The sequence below is a fragment of the Carica papaya genome, chromosome 6, assembly GCF_054855325.1.
Source record: "Carica papaya isolate Zhongbai chromosome 6, ASM5485532v1, whole genome shotgun sequence".
Taxonomy (NCBI): Eukaryota; Viridiplantae; Streptophyta; class Magnoliopsida; order Brassicales; family Caricaceae; genus Carica; species Carica papaya.
Window position 1 is genome coordinate 30579594 of NC_142314.1, and position 23737 is coordinate 30603330.

At 33.5% G+C, this 23737-nt stretch overlaps 4 protein-coding genes and 1 non-coding gene across 6 annotated transcripts; 3 read left to right on the top strand and 2 right to left on the bottom strand.

The window, feature by feature from the left end:
- The first annotated feature begins 3991 nt into the window (after positions 1-3991).
- Positions 3992-6188, top strand: LOC110816060 (HCP-like superfamily protein with MYND-type zinc finger). Its single transcript, XM_022044084.2, has 3 exons — positions 3992-4684; positions 4895-5057; positions 5151-6188. The coding sequence occupies exons 1-3, from the start codon at positions 4434-4436 to the stop codon at positions 5916-5918; spliced, it is 1182 nt and encodes a 393-aa protein (XP_021899776.1). The 5' UTR covers positions 3992-4433; the 3' UTR covers positions 5919-6188.
- Positions 6189-6966: 778 nt separating this feature from the next.
- Positions 6967-8387, top strand: LOC110816024 (NADH-ubiquinone oxidoreductase). The gene is made up of 3 exons (XM_022044033.2): positions 6967-7123; positions 7481-7780; positions 8119-8387. The coding sequence occupies exon 2, from the start codon at positions 7495-7497 to the stop codon at positions 7771-7773; it is 279 nt and encodes a 92-aa protein (XP_021899725.1). The 5' UTR covers positions 6967-7123; positions 7481-7494; the 3' UTR covers positions 7774-7780; positions 8119-8387.
- A 3549-nt stretch (positions 8388-11936) lies between these two features.
- LOC110816020 (chaperone protein dnaJ-like protein) lies at positions 11937-12581 on the bottom strand. The gene has a single exon (XM_022044030.2). It carries the CDS (start codon positions 12442-12444, stop codon positions 12151-12153), a length of 294 nt encoding a protein of 97 aa, XP_021899722.1. The 5' UTR covers positions 12445-12581; the 3' UTR covers positions 11937-12150.
- A 2316-nt stretch (positions 12582-14897) lies between these two features.
- Positions 14898-14978, top strand: TRNAL-AAG (transfer RNA leucine (anticodon AAG)). Its single transcript has one exon. It is a non-coding gene; the product is annotated as a tRNA-Leu (tRNA).
- A 421-nt stretch (positions 14979-15399) lies between these two features.
- On the bottom strand, positions 15400-23316 carry LOC110815946 (oxidoreductase, 2OG-Fe(II) oxygenase family protein). Of its 2 annotated transcripts, none has more exons than XM_022043925.2 (7): positions 23051-23304; positions 22786-22937; positions 21454-21812; positions 21076-21214; positions 20459-20525; positions 20222-20343; positions 15400-15809 (listed from the first exon to the last, which is right to left on the bottom strand). In XM_022043925.2, exons 1-7 carry the CDS (start codon positions 23146-23148, stop codon positions 15670-15672), a joined length of 1077 nt encoding a protein of 358 aa, XP_021899617.1. In that variant the 5' UTR covers positions 23149-23304; the 3' UTR covers positions 15400-15669. The 2 variants fall into 2 exon arrangements, with proteins under 2 accessions (XP_021899617.1, XP_088062844.1); XM_088206718.1 differs by lacking the exon at positions 15400-15809 and adding an exon at positions 18618-18949 and having other exon boundaries at positions 23051-23316.
- Positions 23317-23737: the final 421 nt, after the last annotated feature.

Genomic DNA, 23737 nt, shown 5'->3' on the forward strand with positions numbered 1-23737 from the left:
ATTGATGTTATTACCAACATCGTATTCATATTATATACCATGACTGTATGAAAGTGCTTCGTAGTTATTTTTTTTTAAAAAATTTTGATAATAGGTATGAAAATTTTCAATTGCGTTCTTCAATTATTCTATGTTTACTTATGTTTTCATCTCATAAGATGTCGTCTCATTATTACTTTTATCGATGGTAATCATCTAAGAGGTTTAGTTAAAAATTATCTCATTTATTGGTTGTTCTTGAAGAGTTAATTTTATAACAAGATTTGTAACTCCTTTAAATATGAGAATTGTATTACTAATTGAAAAACAAGTATTTGAATCTCAAATTGTCTTTGGGACTGTATCTAAATTTTATATGGAGGTTATAAATCTCTTTAAGGATTAGACCCATCTATTCTCTATTATGGCATTGTTGTCATAATAGGTCTCGACTAGCTCGATAGATTTCTTTGTCTTACAGGTAAACCAACTTTTTTTTTAATGCATTTTCTCAAAAATTTATAAATTTAATGACCGTTGACTCCCTTGACAAAAAAGATATGCAATATTTTTCTCAATGGTCACTGGACACCATTGGTTATCTTCTTTTTTTTTTCTTGAATAAATTTAAAAAAAAAAGGAAAAATATGAATTTGGAAATCAATAAAGCATTTTAATAATTAGAAAATAAGATTGTGCAATTCTCATGAACACTGTTAAATTTTGAAACTAGATTTGTTCGTGATCTTTATGTGTTTGAATTCCTCCCCATTTGTTACGCTAATGATGACAACAAATATTAATTTTTTTTTCATATTTTAAAAATGATTAATCGCAAAAAATATGTTATGCAATATATAAGATGAGATTTCTTTTCTGATTATCATTTGTCCCCACTTGCATATATAGTAGTATATAAAATTTAATTTTCTAATAATGATAAGCTTTACTTTAAAATATGAACTGTAGGATTATAGATGAGAACAAATTCAATTGACTTATCTTGAAATGCATAGTAAACTAAGTAAATTCTCAAAAAAGAATGCTAAACTAAGTGTGTCATTAGTCCTACGACATAATTGATCAGAATTAACAATAGAGAACCAATGATATTTACCTAAGCTATTAATTATTATTTTTTTCGCCCATGCCCCACACCTAACCAATTTTCACAAGTGCGAGACATGTTTTGTTACAAAATAAAATTGATATTTACAACAATAGAATCCTAACATCGTAAGGCACGAATTAGACTTTTCTTTTTATTTATGTTGGAGGTAATCTAAATCATGAGAGAGATAGAGAGAGAGAGAGAGAGAGTTTAATTAAAAATGCAAGCCAACAATTTAAAGAATTTATGTAAGTTAAACTTGTATATTTTGTGTTATTATATTTCATCACATGTAATATTGTATTTAGTTCTAGCACATCGTAGTGATTAAATATATGTAAGTTAATCATAATTTATATACTTAACGCAGAACTAATAAATGTTACTCTACATTCCACAATCACATATTTTGTATTATTATCTATTGATAAATGAATCACAAAATCATTTAACATGATTGCATATTAAATTGACTTATATCATAATATTATTATTATTTTTATCATATTTATATTGTAATCTTATTTTAATTACTATTTTGATTTATACTAAGTACTGAAGACTTTATAGATGATATTTAACAAAGAAAAGCAATAAAAAATGGATGCTTTATAAAACGATAATAGAGATTGATATATGCACCATAAAAAATAAAATAAAATAAATTAGGGTTATGAAAAACTTAAACTTAAACTTATGATTCTTACTTAGAGATTTGGATGTTTGACCGATTAGTTAAATAATTTGGCTTGATAAAATAATGTTGAACCCGAGATGAACAATAACCATTAGCACCAATTTAGATATTCTATTAGTAATTAAGTATAATTATGACCATAACTAACCACTTAATTAGCCTTTATTTTTCTTGTAAGTAGGTTTATATTAATTATGACCTTTTTTTTATATATAGTTGAGTACTTGTGTGGCTTAATTAAATTTAAAGCCTTGTATTATATGGCATAATCATATATATAATTTCTATGACAAGGCAAAAATAATGATTTAGAAATTTGTGGCATAAATTAAAAGTTTGGAATTGGGTTAAATGTAATTCCAAAAACCCAAAATGGGTTTAAAATTAAAAGAATTATGCAACTAAAAATTGCATTAATTATTTATAGAATTCTACATATCACAATTTTAGTAAATTATTTAATTAGAAATTATGTGAAAATAAAAAATTTTTACTAGTTGTGTAATTATTATTATTATTATTTTTTTTTTTACAGAAATCAGAAATGATATGTTGCAATTGCATTAATATTTTTGTAGTATATGGTAATATATGTTAATTTTGTCATAAGTTAAAATAAAGATTGGAATCTCGAGATTTTAAATTAGAATTCAGATAATTACGAAATTAAAATCGATTTAGTTATACTTAATTAAAATGTATATTTGCAATTGTATTTTATATGTATACATATATATATATATATATTTATATTGTAGAGTGTTGAGATGGAAGGTAATTTTTGGTTGTTAACTACAGTTAAGCCATTAATTGTTGAGATAGATTAGGAAAGTGGAGGAATAATTAAAAATAAATAAATAAATAAAAACCATTACATCAAAGAGACATGAAACTAAAATGCAATGGGATCAAGAGATTATTTTGTCCGCAAACTATTATATCAAAATATTCCCCACTATATATATATATATACACACACACTTCTGACCTCATAACTCCCTCTTAAACTCAATACTTATATATATATATATATATATATATATATTATAACAATAACATAGAAATAAAGCGTTTGTTATTTTATAAATATATTACGTGCTAATTATAATTAATTTAATAAAATTAAAATTTAATTTATTAATATGATGATGGGTTTATGGTAATTAAATTTTAATAAATTTGTTACTTTTTTTGTAAAAAAAAAAAAATTGAATAAATTTTATTAATTACAGCATGTTAAAAATTATAAATATAATTTTTAAATATATATATATATATATATATATATATATGCGCACACACAATCACGTTTATCGCAAAAAACTTAATTTGTCAACCTAATAAATGTTAATTGAGCAAGGCAACAACTAATGCTTCAATATTTATATTTATATATATATATATATATTGATGTCAAATCATATTAACTTTTTGTACATATATATTCTTATGTGGCCGGCCACGATAAGGAATTGGTTCCTTTTTAGCACATTTGTTTTATTTTTAAGTAAAAATACTATTGCTTTTCTCACGACGACAAAAAAATATACAATATCTTTTGGGGGTGTTCATTTACAAAACGGCGTCGTTTAGTTTTTTCCTTTTCAATTTTCACCATTACATAAAAATAAAAAAAAATATGAAATTTATGGGCACGGGAACGTAAAGTCTAATATTTTAATATTAAAAAAAATTTACGGTGATAGTAAAATTATTAAAAAATATTAATATTCTCGGAAATTTATTTAATATTTATCGAGTGATGGCGGTAGAGAAATTAAAAGGACACGTCAGCAGTTGGTGGGAAACGTTTCCATAAGAAGGCAAGAGAGGTAACGATGAGGAAAAATGAAGGGAAATAATTAATTAATTATAAATAGGCAAGTAAAAAACAAAAGCAAGAGTAACTGAACCTTTTGTTTAGTGCTGATTCACAACCTTTGACCTCTGTATGGTTAACAACTGCCCAGATTTCGCTTCCCCAGTTTGTTATCGACTCTACTGTTTCCACACTCGCATTCCCACGCGTGTCCTCAGTTCCCTCTCTACTTTACCCCCTCTGACGCGCGTCGGTCAACCTCTCTTACTCTCGCGGTAAAAAAGTTAAAAAAGAAAAAAACAACGGTCTTTGTTCAGTTGTTTTTACTCGCAACAAATTTAACCGCTTCTAAAACAAATCCAAGATTTTAATTTACCTCTCACCAACAAACACAAATTAAAGAGATGCCCTTTCTTTCTCTTCTCTCTCTCTCCCCCCTGCCTCTCTATCTTGATAACGAGACCGCTTAAAAGCGTGGAGACAAGGGAGAAGGATATCGCAGTACGTTTTGTAGATAGAAAGAGAAAGCGACGGCGGACGGAGGGATCTGGGTCAACGGCCTTTGACCGAATGAGGGTAAATGTGTAATTCAACACACAACAGTTACAGAGATAATATAATACAATACATACGAGCACTCTGGTTCAGGGGAAAAGAGAGAGAGAGAGAGTGAGAGAAGATGAGAGAAGATGAATGATTTGGGTGTTTTCTGTTTGCTATCCTCTGCTTCCTTCCTTCTTATAACCTCTTTTGCTTTTTCGATTCTTACCTCCATATCTATCATCTTCGTATTAGAGTGAAGCACGGAAGGCAGACCGGAGACTCGAATGAGAACCAGGAGGGGGTTTTGTTACCCTAGGGAGGGTACTTTTCTGGGGAATACTTCTGTTAAGAAGAAGAGAGATGTCACCGGAGGAGGAGACCACTTCTCTTTCCGCAAACGACAAAGATTCTCGCCGGAGTTTGTCGGAGACCGCGATTTGTTCGATTCTCTCCCTGATGATCTAGTCATTTCTATTCTCAGTAACCTCAGCTCAACCGCCCTTTGCCCGTCTGATTTCGTCAACATTCTGATCACGTATGTTTTATTTCTTTTCAATTCTTTTTCTTTATTATCTTGTAAAACAAAGGGTCTTGGTGAATTTCAGAGAACATTGTGCGTAAATCTCATTTGTGATAGAATTTTCCAAGCCCAAGATTTCATTTTCATGTTTTTTCTTAGTAAAATAGCTCCTTGAATCTCATTCCGTTTTCTTTTTTTTTTTTTAATTATTATTTTTAAAAACAGATGCAAGAGATTAAACGGTCTGGCTCTCAGTTCTCTGGTATTATCCAGAGCATCGCCGAGAGCTTTTGCCATGAAAGCCAAGAATTGGTCAGAATCCGCTCACCGCTTCTTGAAACTCTGCGCCGATGCCGGGAATGTCGAAGCTTGTTACACTCTCGGCATGGTTAGTTATGCTCAAGCCATTGTTGACTGTTTAACAATTTCAGATACAAGTGCCTGATGGTTATTTTGGTTTTTTTGTTATCATCTTATGCAGATTCGGTTCTACTGTCTGCAAAACCGCGGCAGTGGAGCTTCTCTCATGGCAAAAGCCGCGATTAGTTCCCATGCCCCGGCTCTGTATTCACTCGCTGTGATACAGTTCAACGGCAGCGGCGGCTCCAAGAACGATAAGGACTTACGAGCCGGCGTCGCTCTCTGCGCGCGAGCCGCTTTCCTTGGCCACATCGACGCGCTCCGGGAGCTCGGCCACTGTCTTCAAGACGGCTACGGAGTTCCACAAAACATCTCAGAAGGACGACGGTTTCTCGTACAAGCCAACGCTCGCGAGCTAGCCGCTGTTCTCTCTTCGGCTGCCGCGTCGGGGATCTCGGCGCGCTCCTGGCTAACATGGAGCCCGCAGCCGAGCCAGCGTGTCGCGGCGGGGCTTGGATGTCCGCTGCTTAGCGACTTCGGTTGCAATGTACCGGCTCAAGAGGCACACCCGGCGAGCCGGTTCCTGGCGGAGTGGTTCGGCTCACGCGGCGGGATTCCTGGACCGGGGCTGAGATTGTGCTCGCACGTGGGGTGTGGGAGGCCGGAGACGAGGAAACACGAGTTCCGGCGGTGTTCGGTGTGCGGAGCGGTGAACTATTGTTCACGCGCTTGTCAGGCGCTTGATTGGAAAGTCCGGCATAAAGCGGAGTGCGCACCTGTAGAGCGATGGGGGAACGAAGAAGGGGAAGGTGGTGAGGGTAACGGCAACCATGCCGTGAACGGTGATGTTAACGGTGAGGAGTTGTTTATGGGGATGGGCGAGAGTTAAAGAGTGATTTTGACGGCAACGGCAACGGTAACGGCACATAATGGTTTTAAGGCCTGGAGGAGAGAAAAATTTGAGAAAAGAAAAATAGGCCAGTTTTGGGGGAATTTATTTAAGATAAGATTCTTCTTCTTCTTCTTATTATGTGGTCGTTGCTGTTGAATTTTTTTTTTTTTTTTTTAAATCTCCCTTTTTATTTAATTTTGTATTATAAGAGCAACTTTTGTCAATTTGAATTGGGGTAAATTAAAATTAAAATTAGTACGTGATGAATTATAATCTTGTAAGTAAGTAAGAATTAGTACGTGAAATTAGGGAAAACTAGAAATGGGACAACCCCCGGCAATTAGTAGGGCAGGCAGTTGAATCGCGACTCCGCACACTTATTTCTTTTCTTTCTCTACAACTTCAAATTTTGGTGGTGTGGTCAAAAGAGAACCTCCCCGCACAAATAATAATAATGATGATTGTTGTGTGGGGGGTTAATAAAATGAAGCTTTTGATGAAAGAAAGAAAAGAAAAGAAAAGAAAAGAATTTCATACTTGGGGATGGCCACACTCATTCACTCTCTTTTTATTGCCTTAATTATTATTATTATTTTTATTTTTATTTTTTTTTTTCTTTTTGGGTCAGGTCATTATTATGAGTTACTTTTGAAATTTTCTTTAAAATACATATATATATATTATAGAGGTAGGGGTTGAAATTTTGAAAATTTGGAGCCCAGCCCATTTAAATGCATTGGAGCAGAATGTGCTCTCAGATTTCCCGTGCGGGTCCTTTTCTATCCACCCATGCTCTCTCAAATTGTACCACTTTTCATTCATTTTATTAAACATATAAAAATTAAAAAAATTAAAAAAAGTCTCCCACTACTTTGATTATTTAAATAATTATTATAATTAATAACAAAACCGGGTAGTATGATGCTACATTTTATATTAATTTCCAGTTATAATTATTTTTATCACTTCAAATATTTACTAAATAGATCATTAATTATTTAGTAAAAAAGAAAATATATATTATTATATTAATGTATTTGTATTAATTGGACTCGTCTAGCCCAGAGGTGCAGGCTCTTTTTAAACTCTTCTGGGCTTCTTCTAGTGTTAGGCCCCCAACTTCACCCTTATATTTCTTGCAGGTCGCTCTGCACTTCTCCCGTAAAACTGCTCGGATTTCGCGTCTTCCGATTTTAGGCCAGGTACGGCATGCGGATGATTTCCATGTTTCTCAGTTTCTTCTTGTTTATTAACCCGATTTCTGCTCAATTTTGTGCTTATAATGTGTTTCTTTTTGTACTGTTCGTAAATTTTAGGGTTTATATTCTTCTGGCTATTTTATCAGTATGTAGGAGAGTTTTGTGTTCAAAGAATCCGATGTTTTATGGAACTGAGAGTTTTTTTTTAGTTTGAACTTGTTAAGAGAGAAATAAGCTTTTCTATGCTAAGATTCTGTTGAGAGAGATAGTGGATTTGTTAATTATGATTGAAATTTGTCTGTAATGTCGAACGTATGAAGTTTATTTGTTAATTAGGGAATGGATTGTTGGATTGTTTAGGCATATAAAACAAAATGGGATTCATAATGGAGTTTGCGGAGAATTTGATCTTGAGGTTGATGGAGGATCCAAAGGAGAGGGATCGTAAATTTAGAGAGCACGTTTATGGAGTAGCGGAAAGATGTAAGAAAACCAAGGAGATGTGGAGCTATCCTCTACGTCCTTATGGTTTCTGGACCTTTGAGCGCCATAATGCACAGTTGCGCTGGGATCCTCAGATTAGCCAGGTGCCTGGCCGCAGGGACCCCTACGATGATCTTCTTCAGCAAACATATGATCCTTCCTCGAAATAAACCTGAGGTTTGCTTTGCTTTACTTTTCTTTTATCTGGTTATATATATATAGGATGGTTTAGTTTATGGATTTCTTTCGTTAGACTTGCTTAGAACATGTCAAGGTCATTTCATATGTTTAGAAATTGAATAGTTTGATTTTTATTTTAGTAAATCTGACAGTATAAATCATGCAAATCGGTGTTGTTTGGTGGAGTACCAAGTCATTATAGAGGTTTCTTCCTAATCAACATCATTCATAAGACTGGAAATGGTTCAACCCATTGATAAAGTCTGTTTAGGCATTATGTTAAAACGAAAAGAAAGAGTATTGATCCCAATGAAATTTATTGTTTATTAATGCAGACATCTCGAAACAATCCGCCGGATGATTAATGCCATTTCTTGGGGATATTGAGGTTAAATTTAAGTTTTCACAATGTTTGATGCTTCCTTTTGTTTGTAGTGCCCAAACATTGTTAGACTGATTTCTGGGCTTGAATAATTATTGGTGAGATTTAGTTGCTATGGATGTATCTTTTGGATTAACTTTCATTGCAATTTTCTTGTATAAATAATACATGAACATGAATATTCATTAAGCATGAGAAATACTTAGCCGCATCTTGAGAGCATCATGGCGCCAATATCTTAAATTCTCTGTCTCTTGATTTGCTGCTATAGCTTATAAGGTGATCAGTTCTCTGTTCCTGAATCAACTTCCTCGGGAATTGTGACGTCCTAATATCTCCAGCACTGCCCAGCTAATAGTTGCTTAGCTGTTTTAAGGTAAACTACGTGAAGGTTTTCGATGTTTGTATATAGTTAGAACTGAGTTTGTTAATTTCAAAAGTCACAACCTAGTTAGTTCAGTCTAATCTCGTAACAGGCGTTAGTGATGGTTTTGCTTAAAAAAGTAGAAAAAAGAAACTACTATTTGAATTCAGATTGTGAACGGACAACAACGGGGAAAACATTTTTTTTTAAAACTAAAAATATAATAGTATATTAAGAGACACTAAGGAGATGTCAGTCCGTATACAAAGAATTGAAAATAAAAAATGTAACAGTATATTAAGAGACACTAAGGAGATGTCAGCCCATTTACAAAGAATTTACTTGTATAATAAAATATCATTAGGTTCCCAAAACCCCTCTATAGAATAGGGAAGATAACCCAAAATCAAAAAGTCGAAAGTCTGGAACCATCAATTCCTAATCCTATCAAAATTCTTCAAATCATTTACCCTATCGAAAGCTCTTTTGTTTCTCTAGTTCTAAATTACCCAAAAGATGGTAAACATGATAAGATTCACCTATTTTCTCCACCCCCTGATATGCTTCCACACTCAAAATAATGTATCCACTTATCCTTTAATCCAGTTAATCCACATTCTTTCCCCTTAAATGCTCTTTCATTTCTTTCTTTCCACAGAACCCAAAAGACGGTCAATGGAATTAAGTTTAGCTATTCTTCGTTTATACATAGACCTTCTCAAGCCCACACTTCCCAGCAATAACCGAACCCGAATCCGCCATAAACCAATTGATTCTTGATAATTTATAAACCATACTCCAAAGATAATATGCAGTAGGACACCATAAAAGGAGATGGTTGCAAGATTCCTCAGCCTGTAGGCAGAGATGACATTCATTCACTATAACCAGACCCCTCAGCCTTAATTTATCCAGAGTGAGATTCCTTAGCAAGCCTCCCAAGCGAAAAAAGCAACACTCAGGGGTACCTTTGTTTTCCAGATTTGCTTCAAGTGGAAATTATTGAAACCCCCAGTACCCTTATTAAACAGAAACTGATAGTATGAGCGGACAGAGAAAATTTCATTCTTTTCTAGACACCAACAGATCTGATCAGGCTGGTTGCTGACTTGTTGGGATGCCAGAATCTTCAACATGGTATTGTATTCAAATATCTCCGGATCATTTAGATTTCTATTCACATTGATAGACCACTCAATGAAGTTATTTTCACCTGATAAGTGTTCTCTACCAGCATGTTTCTAGACTGCGCTAAGTCATAAATTCTTGAAAAACAGCTCTTAAAACAACCTTCACCCGTCCAGTCATCGTGCCAGAAATTTATTTTGTTGCCTCTCCCAAGTTTCCATCTGGTACAACTCCCAAACCGTGGCCATTGAGTCAAGACCTTCTTCCACAGACCCCTACCGTGGGGAATGGACTGTCTGAAATTGCTGTTGTCCTGTTTAAGGCTGCCCCGCCTGGCTTCAATAACTTTTTTCCACATTCTGTTTTCTTCCTTCCAGTATCTCCATAGCCACTTACCTTGAAGAGCTTCGTTCATTTTAACCATCAATCGAAATCCAAGAACCCCCCAACACGAGCTTCATTCATGTTACGTGCCCAGGGTTCGACTCCCGGTTAGTACAAAGCTATGATGATAAGCTAAAGTGACTATTGGGTCTGTTGCAACTGTCTGATAATTCACTTCTATCGCTCTTATCCATAACATGCCGCCTTCTTTCATAAATCTTTAGAGCTATTTGTCCTATAGGACCATATTCATCTCCACTAGAGATCTATCCTGGCCCTCTTTGGGCTAGTGGCTTCTTAATCTCCTTATAGGCTTCCAGATATCTTATTCTTTCCTTTGACTCACCCCAAAAGAGTTTACATTGGGACTTTCAATTTATTTGCAACACTTGCCAAAATATTCAAGAGAGACATAATAAATTGGTAAGTTGCAACGTGCTTTTGATGAGCGTAAGTCTTCCTTTTAGAAAGAAGAGTTATCTTCCAATCTGCTAACTTTTTTTTCGAATCTAGCTAGCACGGGTTCTCACGTCCTCACCTCTTTATAGTTGGCCCCTAACGGTAACCCCAAATATTTAATCGACAGTTTTACAACTTTGCAATCCAAAACTTTAGCTAAACTCTCAGTATTTAATTGGTTAGATTAGTATTGAGTTCCGTCCTGAAACCACTTGGAAACCCATAAAAAGGCATAGGAGGTTAAGCATGGGAAGCTCACCTAGCTCAGAAAATAGCATGGTATCATTTGCGAAAGTAGATGAGTTACATCATTTGTGTGTTCCCCCCACCCCTGGCTCTTGTGGACGTCTTATTTAAAGCTTTTGTTACCACAATAAAAGGCAATGAGAAAACGAATCCCCCTCTCTAAGGCCTCAAGAGCTCGGTGGATGGAGAAGAATAGAAACACTAGTATTTTAATTGTATAGCTAATCAACATAGGTGGAACAATTATGCGGAGATGTTGGGGTTAGATAAGTGTAAGGAAACAAGCGGTTAAGGAAGGGATGTTAGAGACTATTTCTGACAGATTATACCATGAAGATTTTGGATGAAGGATGGCATCAAACTCCAAACAAACTAGTTCTAGAAAGAGAGTTTTTAGAAGAAGAGACAAAAAGGACAAGACTCCTTATCCAAATGGCTTCAACGTGGATTTTTTTTTTTTTTGGGGAGAATTTTGCCGACTTATTTTCTTTTGAAATAGGAATTTTGGCAATTTATGAATCCTTTGTTGGATTCCTGAATTCATATTTTTTGGTGTTCATTGTTAAGGGCTCAAAATCTTGCTTAGGATTGTTTAGTTAAGAGTCTGTTATTGTATAAAAATATTTAGTGTTTGGTAAATTAATTTTGATAAAATATCATTAATATTACATTACCAAATGTTTGTGTTTTATTACGAAAACAGCCGTAATATTATCACTAGTTATTGATAATATCATTACTAATTAAACTCTGATTCCGCCATATTTATGATCAAACACAGAGCCCACAAACCTTTTGTAAATACAAATTCTTAAAATGGATCTTACCAATTTATCCACCGACCAAAAGTCAATTCAAGTCAGACAACTGAAACCATTTCATCCTACGTTTTTGTTCATGCCCTAGTTATATATATTGTGGGTGGTTTCTTAAAACTCGAATAATTGTAGAGTCTAATTCGTGATTGAACCAACCCATATAGTAATAGAAAATCACACTAATTTTTCTTCTTCCCTCTTTACCCAAAATAGCCTTCCATGGTCTGATGGGAAGACACAGTCCGCATTTCCTTCGACTTCATCCTTGCATATTCACCATTAGTAATTTTCAAATAAACCCTGCCAATAAATTTCCTGGATTCTAAACGAATCAACACTATTGAACGAACAAAAAGAGCAAACCCATTTGAATACTTTCAAAGGGAAATTAAATTAATCTATAAACTTAATTACTTTGTTCTATAACAATCCCCCCATTACAACCCAACTAATCCATCTCTCTCTTTCTCCTCGAGTCAACTTATAATACACCATTAAAATTCAATCAACAACTAACTAACACAGAACACCTCTGGGCTAGCTATTAATTACAATACGCGTACCAGAACCAACAAAAGCCGACCGGTCATGAGGACCGGTTCGGTGGTCGGACAGATAATTGAACCGGCATGGGTCGACCCGTACCTGTTCCCCCGCAACTGCTACACGCCATCCGACCCGACCCTGCACACGTTCTACACCCAACGTCTCCGTCAGACCACCGCGAGCAGAGACACGCGACCCGACCAGTTCCGTTACAAGTAGCGCATCTAGTAAACGGACCAGCCATGGGTTTCTGATCCATGACCGATTTGACGAGGACGGCGCCGGCCAAGACGCTGAGACCGGTGGCTAATTGAGTCAAGACGATCGGACCCATGGCGTGGTGGTTCGGTAGGATCGGAGAAGAGAAGGATTAGATTGGAGAAGATGAGAAATTAAAAGTAGTGGAAAAAAAAGGAGAGATTTTTTTTATATTTTATTTTTTTTATAAATTTTTGGTGGGTTAGTTTTTTAGTATTTGATTTGGGGGTTTTGTAAGAAAATAAAAGTGGTTGGAGAATTGTACACGTTGACGTTTCGGGCTTGGTGGCTTTGGAAAGAGTTATTTAATTTAATTTAATATAATAATAATTTGCAGTCGTTCTCCTCCTCTACTTTGGAAGAAGACTTGGGCCTTCACACAATTGGACTGAGATTTCTCTGGCTTCTACTGGAAGATTTTTTTTTTTTTTTTTTTTTTTTTTTTTTGGGGGTGTGATTCGCGCGACAGTTAATCATCATTCATCAACGGCTATAAATTCATCATTCCTCACTTTGGAAGTGTATAAGGCTTCTACCTCAACTAGGGACCATTCAATTCTCCATTTCCTTCTATTAAAATAATATATATATATATATATATATTATATTCATATATAATTATTGAATAAATTTACATGTTTTTAATATTTTTTAATAGGTCTACTAGTTATTTTGTTTAAAAGTTTTATCCATTAGTTTATGAGAATTTTACCCATTATTTATAAGAAATCTATAAATATTGAACATAATTTGTAAGGATTTATAATTATCTTTATACCATAATTTGACTATTTAAATATGATTAGTTTGACTGAAAATTTCGGGTTAGAAAATTTATGTTATTATATTATATATATATTTTATCCTATGAACTTAACTTATTCTTATTTTACTCTCTCTTGGTTTCAACAATAATGAAGGAGAATTTGATAGTATATCTAACGTTAGTCATGATTGTGTCATTATGGTGTATCGAAATGTCGATTTGGTAAAAGGTGGTTGGTAAGGAGAAGTGAGTCAACCTCAATACTCGTGTGTCTTTTGATCCCTCATGTCTCGAGCTAACTTGAATGCCTTCAAGCCCACCTAAAAGTCTTTGTCTTAAAATATTATTTTGATGTGCTCTAAGAGTCATAAAATATTATTAAACATCAATTATGGTATATAAATGAAATTTAATTAACTATATTATTAATTAAATATATGATTCACTAGTAACTAAATAAGTAAAACATATTTTATATATATTTTTTAACAATTTAAAGATATCGTGTCTAAATATATTTTGAAGCTTAATTAACGAGACTAGTTAAATTTAAGATACTAAATTTAGTTAAATAGATCAATCAAGATGTAAGTTAAATTCAAATTCAAATTAACTAGTTTAAGTAATTAATTAATTAATTAATTTGGATTTGAGATGAAATATTTAGAGTGTTCAAATGAATTTTGATTTAGTTTTAGATGCTAAATAAAATTAATTTATGGATCAAAATAACTTCAATTGTACTTAATTATATGGCATAGTTTAGATCTATTATCCAATTAAACAAATTTTGTGTCTGTTTTTTGATCGTTTACTTTCAAATATTCTCCAACTAAGTTTTCAATTAAAATTGTCACATGTGACTAATAACATAATCGTGTTTTATGTTACTATAAAATATAATGTTTTAGAAGCTCTTATATAATTCATATCTTTAATAGGTTCGTGCACTAATTTTATGTTTATATTGGTCGTACATTTTCTAAAATTTTTCATATAAAATCTAATGAAAAATGATTATTTAAAGCTTGCTGAAGCTATGAGCACATGGTTGATAATGTGATCATATTTTATGTTAATATAAAATTTATAATAGAGATTTATTCGAAAAATATAGATTGTAAAAAAACTTCTAATTTACTATTATCTTGATTATTAGTCACATACACTTAATGGGTAATTAGAACCAAAAATTTTCTTAGTGAATTGATTTAAGAATTACTTTTTTTATTTGGATATATTGAGTTAGCTCTTTATAATAATTGAATAAAATTAAAAAATACTTGAAAAATACAAAATTTAGTCAGCTGGCTAATTTGAATTATAGTTCACTAGTTCATTGTAATGTTTGAATATTAATAAAAATATATATAAATATTTTAATATAAAATATATAAATAAAAACCCTAATGCTAAAATTGAAAGTCTTCTTATTTTCATAAAGTTAAGTCTACAAAAGCTTTTACAAGCCTCACTTCTCTTCTCCAAACTTCTTTTCAGTGTTTACAACTTAATATGATTTTTTTTTTTATAAGCAATTCTCGTTTTTTCTTTCTTTAATAAATATTAAATAAAATTATTTTACAAAAAAAATGATAGGTTTAAAACATATGCTGTCTCCAATCTTCTAAATACAAAGATAAATAAGTTTAAGATTAAACAAATCAAAGTTACACAAAGAAGGTAAATATAAGATAGTAACGTTTAAAAAAATAATATTTTATTAGTAAATTAAATATAACGTTCCTCTAAGCGCCAGCAGAGTGGAGATGGCCGAGTTGGTCTAAGGCGCCAGATTAAGGTTCTGGTCCGAAAGGGCGTGGGTTCAAATCCCACTCTCCACATTAATGAGTGTTTATTTTTTCACTAAATTTCAATCTACCGCCGAGCGCCATCCTTTCCACCTCCGTAACATAAAAAAGAAGCCGCCACATGTTGGATACCGCCAAATAAAGCGTCGTTTCGCAGCCTTGGATCAAATTTGACCGGCAAATCAATTCTTAAATTACAATTTCGCTTTTATTTTTTTTTATTGAGAAAAAAATTATCAAACATATTTTCTATTTGCCCATGGTTTGTTGATTTTATTAAAGTTGGCAAAAATAATTAATATATTATATGTAAGTAAATATAGACAATATTAATAATATGTAGTAGAGAATAAAGACTACAATTACATGTAGCAGAAACTTTGTTGTTTATTTATTTTTAATTTTAAATTTCTTTTAAGGTTTAGGCAAGAACATGCAGCTTAGGAACATGACGTTAACAAACAATAAAATTGATGATTCGAATTTAGAGTTTTTATAAAATTAAAATCTAACAGAATTCATCGTCAGTATAATTCAGATGATATATCCAACTCCCATTTCCTTTCAAAAATTTCTGTCTCCTCAAATTGCAGCCTCTGCTTCGACTTCTCTCTCTATTCCTTTTTACCTCCAAGGATTGTGGAAGTCTCCTAGAAGAGAATTTTCTGACTCCAACATCAATCAAATCTCTGGAATACATTGGATAAAGATCTAATAATGCACCTTAAAATACTTGTCTGATATTGATGTTGATTCTTGATTTTCTGATATATTCCAAGAAAAAGACATCGTTTTCATGTGAGAATTGCTGTTCAAGTGATGCCATGTCTGCATTTTCTTTGTCGGTGAAGATTCGAGGCACACCTGCATAATTATCCATTCAATGTAAGATGCCTTAGCAGAATGCCATGCAGCTCAATAACGGAAAATGGAAAACAGAAAACAACGCAGGGCATCTTTGATGTCAAAATAGGTCTCAGCTCACAAAAACACTCCAGCACTTGTGAACTGCTAATTTAATACTTCTGGCATATTCTAGGTATGAGAAGATAAGATGCCATTGTCTCGATGCATGCTTTCTTTTATGGATGCAGATTTGTTATTTTATTGGACAATCAACACGGGTATAAGTAGTTTCAAGTTTCGAGTTGAATCATAAACGCCTTTTCCTAGCTTCAATTTAATTCCTTCAGGATAATTTTTTGCTGGTTCATCTTGCAGAAGAGCTCTAGGGTGGTGTGCGATCAACAAACTGAAAAGCACACTCATATGACATCTTCTATGCAAACTTTACTGTATGTTTTATGATGCTTAAGTTTCATGCAAGGCAGCCCAATTAAATTGATGGAAACTCTTAGTAAAGAGGCTAAACTCTATCTTATAGATAAAGTGTGTGATTGACCGATACCCCCCAAAAAGAATGAAGTCTATCAGTTGGTCGATCTATCATCGGCACTCCAAGCTTCGTTCCAACTTATGCTTGCAACTTGAACATGATACGTCGACTTCCCCCCAATCATTACATATTCAAACTCTTACTTCAGAGTTTAGAGGAGTTTGGTTGATCTTCATCCCATAAAAAACTAAAACTTTCAGTCTCTTAAGTTGGTTCTGCATACATAATTCCAACTTAAATCTCTCACTCAGACACCATAGTTGAGTAACACCCAAGAAATTGCATAAAGAGAATTTTCACTTAGAGCAAAATTCGTACTGCAAAATGCAGATTGTGGAACATGCGATCATCGACAACAAAGTAGATTTATGTTTCTAGCCACCTACCATCTAAAGCAAAATAGCCTGTTGTGCCTCGACTTAATAATCTATTCATATATAAAATGATTTGAAGAAAAACCATTTGTACATATTATATCCATATGAACATACATAGATGTCACATCACAATTGTCCAGCCAAAAGCCTCCCATGCTCTGTGGCAAAATATGATCAAAAGTCTTTCTCCTACATTCATATTTATCCATTTTGGATCAATTGCTCTCCTAAAAATGTCCCTGCAGTGAATCAGTCATCTACAGGGAACATACTAAGGTAGTATTATGCAATGAGCAAACAACATAATAGTACATGGCTGAGAAAAAAAAAACAATGACAAAAGAGAAAGAGAAGGGAATTGTTTAAGTTTTATTTAGATATGCAAAGAGAAGGGAACTGTTTAAGTTTTATTTAGATATGCAATTGTGTTTTTCAGTTTATGTAATAAAATACTAAGATTAAGTTAGGATAATGATTTCCAAAGTTTCAGTAGATATGGGAATCCAGTTACTTCCAACAATAGAATTTACTATTCCTCAGGAGCAGTTGTATTCTCTTGTATAAAGATCGGAATGCTGATATTAAAAATGGAGGTAGAAAATTCAGGAAAAGTTTTCAAGCAGATTCTTACTCAAGAAGATTGTTGCCTCTCTCTTAATGAGCCTAGATCATTTAATAAACATTGGGCGGAAAGGAAATTGTATTAATCATATTCTGCAATCCTATTTCTGAGTTTTCAATTTCAGATTTCGTAATCAGATCCTAAATTAGGGACTGTATCACATCTATTGTCCAACTAATCAAAAAATAGCCCAGAGTTAAACATGTGGTAAGGCATAAAATGTCTTTAAGGGACTTACAATAAGAATGAGAGAGCTCTCGTAAAAATATTAATTTCCTTATCGATCATGTTTTAAGCGCTTGTAGTAAGAAATTCATGCTACAGTAAGGTACTCGTTGAACGTATATGTAAATGTTACCACCCTATGGATCTTTCTTTCAGTTGCATCTCCTACCATGCCCTAAATCTAGCTAATCTCAAACATACAAGATTGAGAGGCTATGATATAAGACCTTTTTCAAAACACGGCATCTTCTTGGTACTCAACCACGGTGACACTTAGGATATATTGATCATAATTATCCCATTTATATAGAAAAAAATATATATTACTAGAGATGAATAGAAAGGCACTATAAAGGAGGACCAGATGTCCTCCTGGAAAAAGGCAAAGAAGAACAAAAGGAGAAAAACCTAGGAAAAAGAACTCAATATGGATCAACAAGCCAATCTCTATGCAAGCGTGGCAGAAATATATTCTTTTGAAACAAAACTAGACAGAAATATCTTATAGAGGATGTGCGTCTTAGCTCAAACAAACAAAAAAAATGTTGATCTATCTTAACGAAACAAATAGAGAAACAAATGATTCCTAAAGATCCATGGATTGTCTCCCACCACAACACCCACAACCGCAAGCAACAATCTATCCTTTCTCTTTTTTTGAAATATAACAATCTATCCTTTCTCATCTTCCCAACACCTAAATGAAGTGTCATTCTATTTAAAAAGGCAAAGATAGATTTGCAAGAATAAATGCGCAAGGAGCCTAAACAGACTCTACAGTCAGGTCTTCAAGAAAAAATGACATATTCAAGAAGTTGTGTCAAAAAGAGCATATCAACAGCTTCACAATCATTAAGATTTCTATGAAAAAATAAGTTCTAAGAGATATGACCATCAGTTTGGACAGTAATAAACTTGTCCTAGCTCCTAGGAGTGCAAAACGCCCCATCTCTATTCACTGTTGAAGTAGTAGAGATGATTGTTCATGTGAAACCAGTTAAGTGCTTAGTAACCAGTTATTCACAAATCTCCCGACTTGTAAAACCATAACAAAGGCAATATAGGCAGTCTTGCTTATACATTTTAGCATTCTTTTTACTGCATTGCAGTGTACAAGTCCTATATTTAATTAATACTAACTTACCAACTCAACTGCATAACAAATATTCTGTCTTCTCCGAGAAATCAAAGACACATTTTCTCTCTCAAATTTTATACTTTTACAATTCCATGGCTTTGCCTCGTTATAACAGTAATTCATGAATATATGCTCTTCCTTTCTTTTCAATGTAAAATTCTTGAGGAGAGCTAAGAGTTTCCCAGTCATCTTTATGGATCTTAACTTCAAGTATACAAGCTGCTTCACTCGTCTTCCATCTCAAAGCTGGAAATTAACCAAGCTTTGATTGTTAGGACAAACTCTATGCTATTTCCAGCACAAGAATATTGTCCACATAAATTAATATCATGGAAAAAGTCTTTAGACATCTTGGTATCAAACACAATAGTCTCATCGAATGATAAGAATTCCATAAGTAATTATAGAAGCAAATATGCTAGTGTGGATGATTGCTGAATAGATAGTCTGATTAAAATTGCAAACTGTAGATTCAATGGCCTCTCTATTGATTGTTGCATGTGGGTTTCTTCATCAACTTTCTCACAAAGGAATCCAATTTTTCAGATTCACTAAATGTAAGTCAATATCCATATGTGTGACAGTGGCTAGAATTAATTGTACATATATCATCCTCGCCATAGTAGAAAATGTTTCCTTGTTCATACTTGTTAACTAAACTGGATTCAGAAGAAAAACAAATTAAATTGGAAAAAGTTTTTTGGTAGTAACTAAAATAATATATTGTCATCTTATAATTGTTTATAGTAGCATCTTTAGTTTGTTAAGGTTCTTTAGACAGATTTTTTTAATTTCATTAGGATTTAGAAACATTTTATTTCAGTTGTTATTATCTTGTGGTTTCCCTAATTGATTGTACTTGGCACCTATATGTTAGCTTAGAAAAGATTAAGCATGTTTCTAATATCTGATTTAAGATCTTCCTTTCTAATCTAAAGTTCTAGCCTACTTTTCACTTTTCCTTCTGCCATTTCTTCTACCCGATCCCCTTTTCCTATGGGAACTTCTTCAATTTTTCTTCTCTACTTTCTTATCACTTGTCCTACACCAAAGCTCTTCTACAATAAGTTAAATTCTATATCTTTTAATTGTCCGTTACTCTTCACTTGATCCTTAAGATCTATTTGATGTTCAAATGGGAGGTCATCAAAATCCTGAACTTAGTTAGAGCTCATTGATTCCATTTTCTTTTCCACTACAGTTACACATTTTTCGTTAAATGGGCTTCACGCAATTGTTGTTAGGGCCTTGAAGATCATTGATTGGTTTTATTGACTCATCACGGGCCTTTCATCCCAATTCTCCAAACCCAGCACCAACTCACAAATTTTGTGGCAAATCACCTTTGGAAGGCCAGTAACTTTTTGAATGTAAGAGTGGCTTCGCCACTTCCAGAGCTATTATGACTTTTGAGAAGTTTTTATGGAACTAGTCATAGAGGATTGTTTTTGTATATGAAATGCTTATCCACTTCCAAATAAGTCCACACGGAGAAAATCAAGAAAAGTAAACACTCACCGTGGAAACATTCTCTTGCATCTCCAGCCATAAGCACAACATCTCCACTCCGGAGAAACATTGCTAATGGTGTGTCCTCTCTAGATTTTCCTCCTAAAAGGAAAATAGCTTTGCAACCCAAACTGTACAGGAGAAAAAACTACAAGTTACTACCAACAAGATATGTGCACCCACCCAAACCCTCTTTATTGAAGGGACTAGGCAAAGACTTGCAAAGAGAAATAGGCAGCAAGATACCTCAGGCTCACTATAGGTTTGGTCCAATCTGCTTCCATGTCATCCAGGTGGCCACCAAGGGTATCCCCTGAAAAGGAGAAACAGAATGTTTGATTTTGTTTTTTAATATAAACAATGTATATATCCAAAAGCTCCAAAAGAGTGCGACCTATGTACAAATATTCAAAAGTCTATCAAGATATCTATAAGGTCTCGAAAGCCTAGATATAAATATGAATATGAAGAAAGAGGGAAAAGGAAAGGAGTTTTTCTTAATCATGCAAACAACTAACCAATTCTCAAAAGGTTTATCAGCTTAGCTTCTCAGATATCAACAAGACCTTTATTGTTGAAGCCCCTGCTTTGAGGCAAAGTGCTCCTTCGTGTAGCCTGATGTAAGGCGTTACGAGTATTATGTGCTCGGTTGGGCAAGAAAAAAGAAGAACACAAGACCACTCTTGAAATAGAATTGCACATATTCAAAAGAAATTCCACTTCCCAGATGTCCTAAGTGTAACCAGAGCTAAATTTGTCTTTAACTATAATTTTCTTTTCTTGCTTTAACCAGAGCAGAAATTAAACCATATAGTAAAGAATGAGAAGCTTTGTCTGACAGAAAGGTTATACCCGTTAGGTACCTAAACCAAAGTAGTTCACTATGGCAGCCTCTGGCTGGAATTCTTCCCCCACAGGCATTGCAGGTGAAGCCATTCTTTTGGCCAGCTGATGAAGTGCATCTGGTATCTTGTTGTGTGGCAGGGATACATCATAGTTCCGCTACAAAATATAAAGGAAAAAGAATTGATTATGATTCAGAGTTTATCCATACATTTCAAAATTACAAATTTAACAATAACCCAATCCAACCAATGATGCGCTGCAGCAGAGCTTTCAAATTCCTTATACCAAAATAGTTTTGTTCTATTTCAATAGGTGGTTACAGCTCCAGAATCTTAAATTATTTATTCAAAAAGTAAACAGATTAAGATCCAAAAAAATGGATGATGAGAGATCACCTTTGACCAGTCAAATTGTAGGCCAAGGGTACTCCATCTAAGCTTTCGTAGAAGTACAGAAGCTGAAATTGATTTGCATGTTTTTCCTCTTGATTGCAAGAATTGTTCCTCATAAAACTTCCATTTATTGGTGTTGCCATTAGCAATACGGGAATTGGATCTACAATCCAAACTAGCAGCCAAACCCAAATCCTCAACCAGTATTTTCTTCTCCATTGCTGCCTTGAAAAGATCATGTATAGGCCCATACATTGCATTGTGATTTGTTCTGTTAGGAGGTTGTGGAAAGCTCATTAAACTCTCCCTTATCCACTGGCACTGTTCCTCCAAGCTCAATGCTCCAGGCATGAAATAAAAGCCTGTATGTTTAAAGCCGCAATGATGGTAACGGCATGAGAACATGAAATTCAGTCTCAGATACAACATTATATATTAGAAATATATACCCACAGGCTGATTCATGAATGTAAAAAAGGGAAGTACTAGTAGAGTATTTTTTTAATAGAAAAAGAAGATATGTTATTAAGAACAAAGAAGAACTTTTTTGAGATAAAAAAAACACAAGAGAAGAAGAAACACAAGAGAAAATCTAGCTAATCATTATAGAGAATAGCATGCCAATCTTTGCACAACATTAACAATTAGATATCCTTACAATAACTATGCGAGTTGTAATTCAGCAATTTGACCCAGACAGAAGGTAAAAATTGAACTTATCCAAATAATCAGGAAAGGCGAATTCCAAAAAAAATTCTAGCATCCCGCTCCAACCAAATTACAAGTCAGTGAAGAAAGCTCTGCCCCAAGAAGTAAAAATATTTCAAAGTTTGCGACAGTTGGTCTAAGATTTGGAAGAACGAAAGAAGCATACAGTCAATGGAGATCTTCTTTAGTTGAATGGTCAGTCCAGAGTAATAATAACTTAAACTTAGGAACTAATGTTTTATAAAAATTCATTTGGAAATTTACACCTAGTTTAGTAGGATGAAAATTTTATTAGAAAATAATAAACATTAAATTAATAAGAAATCTTAATGAAATTAGAATAATGTATTCTAAGTTTCATCAATTAAATGGAAAATGCATCCCAAACTCTACAGAACCTGATGAAATTTGGAATGCATTTTTTCAACTCTCCTCGAGCTCAATTTTTATCATTGTAGATAGAATTTTCAGCCTCTCCTGATTAAACTACTCCACAAATTCTTTATTTCTTCCAACCTTAATCTAAAATATTTGACAAAAGCAAACTCACAAATTCTAATAAAATTATAACAAAATGCAACGATCGCCATAGCGGGGAAATTATGGAAACAGATGAAATATAAGTACCTGGGCGGTCTTCCAGGCAGAAAACCGGTCTACCAAATCCACATTCAAGAGCTGTAATTCGTGGAGGAAGCTCGCCATTTTGATTGTAAGAATCAAGAATGGACGTGAAGTCCAAAACCTGAGATAAATCCACCTGTTTGGGTTGCTTTTTCCTGCAAAAATCAAACAATAAAAAGAAAAAACCATTAAAATGGACAAATATTTTTCTTATCGAAAGAAAAAAAAAAAATGAATATCAAGCAATTTTTATTACAGGTTGATTTACTTTTTAGAGTCCTGGCCGTAGTATAGCTTGTACTTTTTCTCTGCTCGCCTGAAAGCTGTTTGCTCCGCATCGTCGGAATTCTTATCGGCTCCGTACATTTCCACTGAGTCGGGTATCAGCAAACGAGTGGAGTCGTGATCAGGCAAGAATTGAGTAGCACCCGACTCATAAACAAATTATAATTACTCAATTCTAGGGTTTCCAACAAAACAGTGCGAGTTGGTTTTCAAAATCAAAACCTTATTTAGTAGTAATTTAATTTAATTTTTTATATTTATATATTTTTTAGTTACATGTACTTAAAATTGTTAAATGTTATTTTATTTAATTATATGGTATTTTATTTTATAAATGCTACTTAAACTAGTAAAAAATACATAAAAGATTAAAAATAAATAATGTTTTACATGCAATAGCTTATAAAACCTTAGGATATAATTAGATTATGAAATTTTTTAAGTTATACAAAAAGAAAGAAAGAAATAAAACGTCGGATGAGGACATTGATAAGATCAGAGTAAGATTGGCTTCGGCTTCCATCCAAAATTTTTGTACTCAAATACAGAATTGATTTATTTTTCAAAAAAGTAATAATCAATTTTTCATGGAAAAATGAAATACCAAATATAGAGCTAAGCCAATTTAAAAGTGTGTGTATGTGTGTGTGTGTGTGTGTATATATATATA